This window comes from Anguilla anguilla, chromosome 17, assembly GCF_013347855.1.
Source record: "Anguilla anguilla isolate fAngAng1 chromosome 17, fAngAng1.pri, whole genome shotgun sequence".
Taxonomy (NCBI): domain Eukaryota; kingdom Metazoa; phylum Chordata; class Actinopteri; order Anguilliformes; family Anguillidae; genus Anguilla; species Anguilla anguilla.
The window spans coordinates 27,882,373-27,893,439 of record NC_049217.1 but is presented as its reverse complement, the minus strand read 5'-3'; the positions used below and the strand labels follow the sequence as shown (position 1 = coordinate 27,893,439).

The 11,067-nt window shown below is 43.4% G+C and overlaps 1 protein-coding gene across 2 annotated transcripts; it reads right to left on the bottom strand.

The window, feature by feature from the left end:
- Positions 1-75: 75 nt before the first annotated feature.
- Positions 76-9,106, bottom strand: shmt1 (serine hydroxymethyltransferase 1 (soluble)). Of its 2 annotated transcripts, none has more exons than XM_035397653.1 (13): positions 9,013-9,106; positions 7,721-7,771; positions 7,319-7,444; positions 6,770-6,915; positions 5,052-5,167; positions 4,353-4,513; positions 3,733-3,814; positions 3,121-3,333; positions 2,836-2,952; positions 1,770-1,892; positions 1,446-1,562; positions 1,102-1,212; positions 76-979 (listed from the first exon to the last, which is right to left on the bottom strand). In XM_035397653.1, the coding sequence occupies exons 3-13, from the start codon at positions 7,409-7,411 to the stop codon at positions 807-809; spliced, it is 1,452 nt and encodes a 483-aa protein (XP_035253544.1). In that variant the 5' UTR covers positions 7,412-7,444; positions 7,721-7,771; positions 9,013-9,106; the 3' UTR covers positions 76-806. The 2 variants fall into 2 exon arrangements, with proteins under 2 accessions (XP_035253544.1, XP_035253545.1); XM_035397654.1 differs by having other exon boundaries at positions 7,319-7,497; positions 9,013-9,096.
- Positions 9,107-11,067: the final 1,961 nt, after the last annotated feature.

Here is an 11,067-nt window from a genome sequence, read left to right as displayed (position 1 = left end):
TAAGAAAGGAAGATTTTGGCTCTAGTGTACCGAGCTTGAACTAGTAAAACATCGAAAGAAATGTCGAAGTCATGAAATTGTTAACATCGATCGTTTAATCGCTTTAGCAACGAATTATTCAACATTTCAGTGTTTTCTGCTATACATTTATAAATTGAACACAATTTACACACAATTTTGTCATAGAAAACAATTTTGGATCATGGACCTTAAATGTAGCAACTGTAATTTTGGCCCAAAAAAAAAAAAAAAAAAAAAAAAAAAACTCAATACATTTCTGTGAGATATAATGCACTTTGTTAATAACATCTAGATCAATTCTGTATAGTTAGTGCCCAAGGAGATATTTCTGACTGGTAACCATGCTTGTGATGTAAAGAAGAAAAAAAAAAACTTGATTGGAAATGGTAGGGAAACCAAGGCCAGACCCTGCTGCGTAAAAGAAAGAAAGAAAAAAAACCTTATACTAAAATAAATTAATTTTCTTCATTTTGTCATCACTTCCAGTCTGTAAAATCTTGTGGAATTAATTTTGATAATAGATGTTGAACAATTCATCATCTTAAATGTATTTAAGCAAATGTTCCAAGTGCATATAAAATAATAAATTGAGAAGAAAAATTTTCCCCGTTACTGTAGGGTATTGCTTGACTCCATTTAAGGAGCCAGGTTCCAAAGGGATTAACCTGCTCTAACCCTTGCTCATAATGAACTGGTGTAGCAACAGAGCCATTCTGGCGGGAAGATTGTGTCGTTCTGAAATTTGTTCGCGTTTGACTTGTAGGCCAGTGTCCATCGCTCGTGATTTAAAGTTCTGCAATTCCAGGCATGGGGAATTTCCCAGAGAAGGCCTCGACCTCCGCTCGGATTCCTCTTATCTTCATCTGACATTTCCCATCTTGCGCCAGATGTTCCTTGAACTCCTTCAGAGTAGCCTTGGGGCTCATGCTCGACTGAATCTCCAATACCACCTCAATACCTGAAACCCAAGTGACAAATTTCAGATTCAGTTTCGGACCGAATTGTTATTTGGACTGGAGGTATGTGGGATTTTTGAGGTCTAGCGCGTGTCATTTTAAAACCCCTCCGTTCTCCCCTCACCTCTGTGGATAAACTCTGCGACTTGTCGGAAGTCCTCTTCCAGAAGTCCCCTGGAGGTGAGGGCAGGCGTCCCCAAACGGACGCCACTGGGGCGAAGGGCACTTTTATCCCCTGCGTTTGCACAGCACAGGCAGTGTCGTAATTCATACCAACAACAACAAAAAAAAACAACCAGCTTCCTAAACTCTGGTCCGAGCAGAAGATTCACTGCTCTGAAAACTGAAAACACCCCCCGTTTTTCTGGAAGATTCTCAGTGGTCACGATACGGTTACGGTCCTGGTTCTGCTCTGCGGTATGGTAAGGGCTAACGGTTACGGTCTGTGGGAAGACGTGGTGCAGGTACCTGGGCAGGTGTTTTTGTTGCAGGCGATGGCGCAGGCCTCCAGAACCTTCTCCACCCGGCCGCCGTCCGTTCCCGTCGGACGGAAGTCAAGGAGGATCAGGTGATTGTCAGAGCCCCCTGAATAACAGAAAACACACTAGCTTGAGTGTTCATTTTACCAACACAAGGCAATTACTTTGAGACTGGCACGACGAATTGAGCACTGATGTTAGCAATAAGATGCCAAGTTAATCACCATGGAGCATAGCATCCACAGAGCATTTCACTTGGGAATATGGACCACATTTTAAAAAGCAGAGCAGACTAAAAATGCTGGCAACTCACCCGTGACAATTTTGTAGCCCTTGTCCAGCAGTGCGGCTGCCAGAGCTTGGCAATTGGCCAGCACCTGGGCCTGATAAGCTTTGAATTCAGGAGTCAGAGACTGCTTCAGAGCCACAGCCACTCCTGCCTCACACAAAGGGCATGTGTTAAATTCTCAATTTACCCCAATTATCATTACATTCATCAGCACTGGCATCGCACAAGAGTAAAACACCAATGGCAAGACTGCATATTCATTCCATATTTAGTTGAGGATATTGATAGTAGAATGACATGGTGTAATTCCACAAACATTCCTCTTGTTTATTTAGCTATTCAGTGACTTTCACTGCTGTATTGGCACACCTCCAGACGACTGTTGGCTTTTTTTTTTTTGTTTTTGCTACGGCGGAATACAGATTTTTTGTGACGGAAGAATGTCTTCATGAACTCACAGATAGACGCCATAGTTCGGTGTGCCATGTTTGGGGGGCGTAGTTGCAGAGGAGACTACAGAGAGGGGGTCGCTTGTTAGACAACCTAGCCGAAGATGGCACCGCACAGAAACTACGTATTTGGCATAGTTGTTATGCATCGTCTACTAATAAAGCTAGAACAGTTTGTTGTTTCTGCTCAGTTTGGTTGCAGGAGCACTGAATGTCTGAATCTCAGGACGCCGGTGTCCAGGCCACTAGAGAGCTTGCGCGAAGGAGTTAAAGTGTGTTCTGACTTAAGTGTTTGACCGTGAACCCACATCCCCCAATTACAGCACAACAGGACATTAAAACAGCGCCTGATACGCTTTGGCAGAGCCATTGTACAGGAATAAAACGCAGCTCAGCCAGGACAATCATAAATAAAGAAAAGGATTCCTCAAGTGGGCAACCCCAATGTGACCCGCCTGAATAAACAAAGAGCTGTGCCTTTAACACATATTTTGTGAAGAGATGGTCTTCCTCAGTTCTTCTGAGGAAGATCTTTTGGATATATCGCTCCCCCCCCCCACCCCACCGATTCATTGCAGTTTCTGGGAATCTTCCAAGTTGAAGAGTAAAGCAACAGTGCCGAGGGTGATGGAGGCTCTCACCTGCAATGGCATGGTTGTGTGGTCCCCCCTGCAGGCCAGGGAACACAGCCTGGTTGATGGGACCCTCCAGGTTGTACAGGGTCTCCTTACCGGTTTTTGGATCAACACTGCGAACCCCTAAAAAAAAAAGAAAAAAAAAGACCCATCAATGCTCAGAAAGAAGCAAACCAACGAGCAGAGCAAAAGCCCAAATACGTGCACGATCACGCACAAGCACGTACTGTAACACGCAGCAGCAGCAAACCGAGACAGTCGTACAGACGCGCAAAAAAAAAAACAACCAACCCTTTCTGTAAAATATGATTCCCGCCCTGCAGCCCCTCAGACTCTTGTGGGTGGTCGTCATGACGATGTCGCTGTGATCGAACGGCGAGGGCGTCACCCCGGCGGCTATGAGCCCGCTGACGTGGGAGATGTCCGCCATGAGGTACGCCCCGTTCTGGTCCGCGATCTTCCTCAAACGGGCGTAATCGATGTCGCGGGAGTAACAGCTGGCACCTGGAAGTGCGACGTGAAAAAAAAAAAAAAAAGGGGGACAAGACCGGGTCAAAACTTAGCGTACGGCTGGGCCCAACGCACGTGATCCGGCCGACCAATGGTGTAACTTCATAACTCGGCCGACCAATGGTGCAACTTCATCACTCAGTCACAGACATTCGGGTTTGTAGGGCTGGCCCCGCTGTTGCGGTCCAACCAAAAAAAAAAAAAAAAAAAAAAGTCAGAGACGCTGGATGTGGAGTTCGACCTTGATACCTGTGCACCAGAATTGAGACTTAACTTTCAGTATGTGTAGTATGCGTCGCCAATAGAGGAGCCAATTCTGAGAAACAAGCAATATGATATCCACTCCAAGGAGGATTAATCTGGAGTTCAGCATAAAAATGCAACTTTACGCACCTGAAACGATCATCTTTGGGTGGAACAGGCTAGCATTCTGTTCAAGCTGGTCATAGTCAATATAACCAGTGACTGGGTTGACCTAAAACCATAAAGAGAGAGAGGAAAACAAAAATTCAACAAACCCACTTAAAGATGTAGTTGTACACAAGAAAAATCACTTAATTCTTTGTTGTATACTTGGCCTTGCAAAACCTAGTAAAAATCTAAAATCTGAAGTTACTCTGGATAAAAGCCTCTTACTGACTGCAATGTCAGAAATCTGCTTTCAAACCCTCAAAAACTGTTTTTACAGAAATTTGCAAACAAGTAAATGCCAGACATGAAATTAAAAAAAAAAAAAATTTAAAGATGGAATCACTAAAGTTTTTTTTAAGATTGGCCGAGGTGGAAAAGTTGCCGTATCGATAAAGAGAAGATGCGATAAATGGTGATGGAAACAAAATAAATAAATTAAATAAATGACGACGTGACGGGGTCCCAAGTCACACGCTTCCTCTCCAAAAAGGTCCAAACAAACAAAATTTCCCGTACCACCCAGGGAAAGCGGATGGGGGTGGATACAGGACCTTTAATACTGGACAACTACAGTTCAGAAGTTCAACAAATATGTACATTACCTTGTATGGCATGGACTCGAAGAAGATTGAGGACGCAGAGATTTTCTTCTTTTCGGTCATGAAACCATGGCTCAGGTGACCCCCGTCAGGGAGGTCCAGACCCATGATCCTCCCATGGGCCTCCACAATTGCTGTGTACACGGCAAAGTTAGCCGGGGAGCCTGGAAGAAAAATAAATAAGTAAATAAATAAATTTAAGAAAGATGCCGTGACCCGCGCAGGGTGACCAGATTGCTCCACTACACTGCTGGGCCGTGTCCAAAACAGTCCACTTGCCTACTATTGAGTAGGCAAGTCAGCATACAAGTGGCATGCAATCTGTATACTCAGTAGTAGGCAAGTAAGCAAGTCAGCACACAAGTTGCATACAACCTGTATACTCAGCAGAAGGCAAGTAAGCAAGTCAGCACACAAGTTGCATACAACCTGTATACTCAGCAGAAGGCAACTAAGCAAGTCAGCACACAAGTTGCATACAACCTGTATACTCAGCAGAAGGCAAGTAAGCAAGTCAGCACACAAGTGGCATGCAACCTGTATACTCAGTAGTAGGCAAGTAAGCAAGTCAGCACACAAGTGGCATGCAACCTGTATACTCAGTAGTAGGCAAGTAAGCAAGTCAGCACACAAGTTGCATGCAACCTGTATACTCAGTAGTAGGCAAGTAAGCAGTTTGGGACACGAGCTCGGTACGCTTACCGGAATACGGCTGCACGTTCACCCCCCACTTCTCGGGGTCAAGGTGGAACGCCTCAAGCGCTCTCTTCTGGCACAGCCTCTCCAGCTCGTCGACATGTTCCGTCCCGCCATAGTATCTGGAAGAAAAAAAAAAAAGGAGACAAAATGGATCCAGGGACAGGCAGAAAACTTTAAATAAAAGGTTTTTTTTGTAAGCAACAATGTCACCAACTGTTACATGTATTTGAATAAGAATGATCTGAACATTTGGAGAAGGAGGGTAGCATTGGGGTTAGGCTAGTGGAGTAGTGGCAGGTACACAAAGTCAGGACAGCGGCTTCTTTGATACAGACTAATTTCAGCACTGAAGATTTCCCTTTCTTTGACAAAACACAATTTACCTGATTCTTCAAATTATCACCTTAAAAGGTGCAGTATGCAAGTTTGGAGAAACAAACAGGAAAGAGCTTTTCACCACCAGCCACCTGCTCCCCTCTGCCCCGCCCCCCCCCCGCCCCCAAACACATGCACACGTGCTAACTGACATACTGAGTACTGGGGAGAGAGAGAGAGGACATGTGACCCGTTCCATCATAACCAGTCAGAATTCACAACGGCCAAGCCAACATAAATCGATGTTTATGTCAAAAATGCTAATTTTCAGCTAGTAGGGTTTCATCTTATTTCAGTAGAACGATCATTCATGATCCGCAGGTCTTAATGCCAAATAATTAAAAGTAAAATATATTTTGAAATATATTTTAAGGTAATATACATTTTGAAGCTTTTAGAAGCAAGATGACAGAGGCACTGAAGTTCTGCGTCATTTAGAGGCAAGACAGCTTGTCACCAGTCAGATCACATCACCTGCTTTGCAAGCTACAAACTAATGTCCTGGGTTTCATCTGATTTTACTCGAAAAATGTCTTTGCTTTCACTGTCAGTGCAACAGTACTAAAACTTTATTGGAAGTTGTGGGAACTGATACAAATGTTTGACAGGAGAAATTTCCACTATGTACCTAAAAACAAATTTGGGAGGGTTCTGGGTTTTACAGTGTGCAGCTATCCTGCCAACTCAGTAACCCCGCTTTGTATAACAGGGCCCAGAGATCTTAATTTTGCATATTAATTTAAAATCAACCATTTGCCACGGTACCTCGGGGGAAAATTCTGGAAAACGTTGCACAACTGCCCACTATAGGGCCATGCTTTAAAGCACAATAGTTTCTGCATACTCTTATGTCCCATGCATGTTCTTCTTCCTTTAGAAAACAGTGCCTCGTGAAGAAATTCCACCCAGTTTTCTCCATGAAGAAGTTAACAAAGTAACAAAGGCATTTCTGTGCAAGGTTGTGCACCAGCTCCAATACCCTTCACTCCCCCACTAACAGACCTTCACTTCAGCTGGAATGCAACGAGGGCTGCGATATGCCAGGGAAATTCATTCTGTCCAAGTAGTATTCATTTTGTGAAAAACAGCAAGTAGCAAATTAAAATTTTTTTTGCCACTACTTAAATGAAAAGGAACATCATATTTGGAGGTTGCTCACAGGGGGTGGGGGGGTGGGGGTTTGGGGGGGGAAGAAGAAAAGGTCTGCATGCATAAACAAAATGAGCAAAGAAACGGCTACCTACAGGTTTTACGCAAAGTTGAGTGCAAATGCCGGTGGAGTGTTACAGGCACGAAGCGGCCTGCAGCTTTTTGCCGATGACCCGGACGGCAGCCAGCTCCCTCACCTCTGACCGGGATACCCCTCGGAGTATTTGTTATGCATGCAGGACCCCAGCGCTTCCAGGACCGCCCGGCTGGCGAAGTTCTCGGAGGCGATCAGCTCCAGACCGCACGTCTGCCTTTTCTTCTCTTTCTTGATGATCTCAAATACCTGCAGAGCACGCAGAACGTGGCACATTTCTTTTCCGCCAAACTTCTCCTCAATTTGAGCCCCCCCCCCCCCCCCCCCCCCCAAACTCCCATTTAACCAGACCTGGGTCAAATGCATATTTGTTTTGGATTCAAATGCATGCTCTGTTGATCTTACCTGGTGTGATTGAGCCTGCCAATATGACCAGAAGGTAGGGTTTGCCCTTTTTGAGAGTATTGCATTGGTTCAAATACACCAGACAAGATCAGTAAAGCACATAAACAGTATTTGAATCCAAAACAAATATGTATTTGACCCAGGTCTGCATTTAACCCACTAAACCAAAATATAAGCTATGAATGTTTGGCATCATCATTAGCATGCAACACTATCTAAAAGCACAGATCACCTGAGGAGCCCTTACCTCCGTGTCATAGGTAGACAGAGGCTCCACCATCATTTGGTTATGAGCGTTCCAGGTCTCCTTGTTCTGGTGACAACCGTTGACGTGAGCCATTGCCGTATATTTCCTTACGGTGTTCAGAAATTACTTCAACCAAGAGAGGCAGTCAGAAAAAACATCAGTATGTTGCAATTAGCCACCTAAGAGAACATAAAGCATCTTTGTACACCCTAACATTTATCAATAACTAGTTAGAAGAAACCTAAATTGTGTTTGATAGCTAGCTAACACACAGTCTCCCAATTTCAAACCGTTATATCAGGTGATCCAGCGGGGCTCGGCCAAAACAATCAGGTCAAAAAGCACCTTCCAGTTCACCAATCACAGTTCCAAAAAAATCACGAAACTTTGATAAACACTTACGTAATGGCGTTATACAAATTATCAGCCAAGATGTTTCTCGTTACAGGTCAGCTGTAGGGAAAGTGAAGGTGTCCATGAGATTTCACACAAAATTCTGCTCTCACTCAGTTTCACAGAACAACCACAGTGCTAAAACTATTCAACGGTCCATTTTGAGCTATCCACGATTTTTTAAAAAAGAAAAAAAGTTTTTGTTTTCCAGAATCAGAGGAACTGTGGGGGTGGAGTGGAGTGATTCTGGTGAATTTTTAACTGGCAAGTCTGGCGAAATCTGTCAGACTTCCATGTCGAATTTCAAAGTCAAATTCTCTGTCTATACTGACTGGCTGGAGCAATTTGCCAGGCGTAAGAAAAACTTCACTACTTAAAACAGTCAGTCAAGTCATTTTTTTCTATGAGGCAGGATTTAGAGCGACTACCGCCCGCAAATGGGAAAAATGTTTTCCTACGGAGCAGTCTCCGAATTCTGAAGAACGAATGCGACAACATGAGTTTCTGAGCGAGAAGAGGATTTCGTAAACGTACTGTATTAAAGGTGTCTCTTAGACAACTGTTTTCCATTGATACTTCGGTCTCATACATCAATTAACTATTTGAAAAAAAACAAAAAAAAAACAAACAAAAAAAACTTTTGTTTTCTTAACCGCCTACATCAATTTACAGCACTGCACCGTTACGCTAGTCTAGCTAACAGGGCTAACGTTGCAGCAGCACATGCAGTCGAATGCATTTTATTCAACCAAAGCTAGCGAGACGGCCACGTGACATTTTAACCTCGTATGATCTAGCAAACTATAGCGAGCAGAAATATTGTAAAAGTGCATCTTTAATAATCGTCGGAAGATAGAGTAACGTCACTTTCACATAACTCTCGCAAGTTTATCGTATGCAAAAATATCACGCAGTTATTTTTTCCCCGCGGAAGTTATTTCTTTTTTAAGCTTAAGTAGTATCTGGTGATACTGGAAGTAATCAGTTCCACGCGCTCGTAACACACATGCCCTACTGATTGGGACAAAGCATTTTAACTAATCGTATCAAAATATGAACATTAACAAGTAATAGTGAGCTGACCACGTAAATTATCAAACCTTCATTAGCTCGTACGATGGGCATCAAGCACTACTTACAGAACGCAGTCAGCAAATGACAACTTTCTACTTCTTATGTAGATATAAAGTACGCGTCCATAGTTGACATTATACTTTTATATATGACATGTCCTGATTGGCTGCTACTTCACTTTCTAAGTATTTAACGAGCTCGAAGGAGCACAAAAATATTTAACCAACCTTAACGCTGTCATTGAGCGAGCAAACTGACAGGACTCCCTTGCTCTGCACTTGCAACCTGGATTGACTATGGTTTCTGCTATAAATATGTACCGCGAAAACTGTCATCCAATCCCATCGCTCGAAAGTGTGTTCAGGCCACGCCAGAGGCCATGGCCCTCCCATTATGTTGAAATTTTACGACGTCATGTGGCAAATTGCCATGTTTAAATACACACAGAAACTATTGTTATAATTTTTTGAAACTTCGTGTGTCGTCTAACAGTTTTAACCATACCTGTTACAGATAAACACAGTTCCCGTCGCTATCACACATTCATTTTACATGACTTTTATTTACATGATAACAAGAAAATATGCCGTTTACAATATACCACCCGTGGTTGTAGCCGCTGAATATGAGCCTGCTGTGCCAAGCCCACCAGCAGACTTGTCTGCCATTAACAAACCAGCCTCTCCACCAAAAAATGCAATCATTCACAGCAATGTAACATCAGGAAAGTCATGCTGCTTTTCAATAAAATGGTATGAACCCAGAAATTGAACATAGGCTCCAACATCTGTCTAAGAATGCCACAGTGATGAGCCTGGAGATATAGAGTGAGCTGTATCTGCGAGCTGTGCAGCATCGCAGCTGTTAAGGAAGACTACAGCCAAACTGCATGGCGCACCTTCTGCCTATTACATTACATTACAGGCATTTGCTGCAGACGCTCTTGTACAGAGCGACTTACACAGCATTTACATTGCATCCATTTATTCAACTGAATATACACTGAAGCAATGCTCAACGGCAGTAGTAGTGTCCTACCCGGGAATCGAACCTGTGACCTTTAGGTTACAAGACCGGTTCCTGTGACCTTTAGGTTACAAGACCAGTTCCTTACCCATCATACCACCCTGCCACTACAGTACGCTGCCAACCTATTGCGCCATTCAATGCCAAGCCCCGCCGTCTGAATCTCTCCGTGTTGAAGACGTCACATGCCAATTCAAACATATCAAAACTAGGGCTAGGGGCAGTGTCCGAAACAGCCTGCTAACTACGGTATCCTCAAAATATGTACTGCCTACAAAAAAAGGTGACTGTCTACTGTTTAGTACGCGATGGGCGGTATGCAGAAAATATCCCTTCATCCTATTGTCCGACGGCACTGCATAAGTGTAGTAAGACTAATGTCCTTGTGGAGACAAATCCCTGCCTCTTCTTCCAAATCGGTCGGATACCCCTCTCGTTTCATTAATTGCCTTCTGAATGTAAACACAGAATCAATACACTGTAATATGTAATCCGTATGTAAGCCTACTGCCGCTCAGCAAACAGCCCACACATGAAGAGCATATTTAATCCAAATTACACCTAAATTACACCACAACTGCAACTATAACCAGCAGCAAAATAATATTGCACGCTGTAAGAATCCGCAGCCAAAAGAAATGGAAATGACACCAGCAAAAGAAATGACACCAGCAAACATCCAAGCAACAGCAACAGGCTGATTTATGTGCTCCAGCAAAAAGTCAGCCACCAAATGTAGGCATGCAAGTACGGTTCAAGCTCTTTCCAAATATCATTTTTCATTTTACAGAGCCATAAAAAAAAGTATTAGCGCCTCTCCTGATTTTCTCTATTACTGCATATTTGTCCCACTGAATGGTTTCTGATCTTTAGACAAAATGTAATATCAGACAAAGGGAACCTGAGTAAACACAAAACATATATATATTTTTTAATTACGGTAGTTCATTTATTTAATGAAAAAAAATGATCAAACACCCATACCACCCATGTGAAAAATTGCCCCCTTAAGCTTAACTGGTTGCTCCACCTTTAGCAGCAAAAATCGAAACCAAACACTTGCTATAATTGGATATCAGTCTTTACCATTGCTGTAGAGGAATTTTACCCCCCCCCCCCCCCCCCCCCCCCCCCCCCCCTTAATTGCAGGACTGCTTTAATTCAGACAACTCACAGGTTTTTGAGCATGAACTGCTCATTTCAGGTCCTGCCGCAGCAGCCCCATTAGGTTCAGGTCAGGACTTTGACTGGGTCAC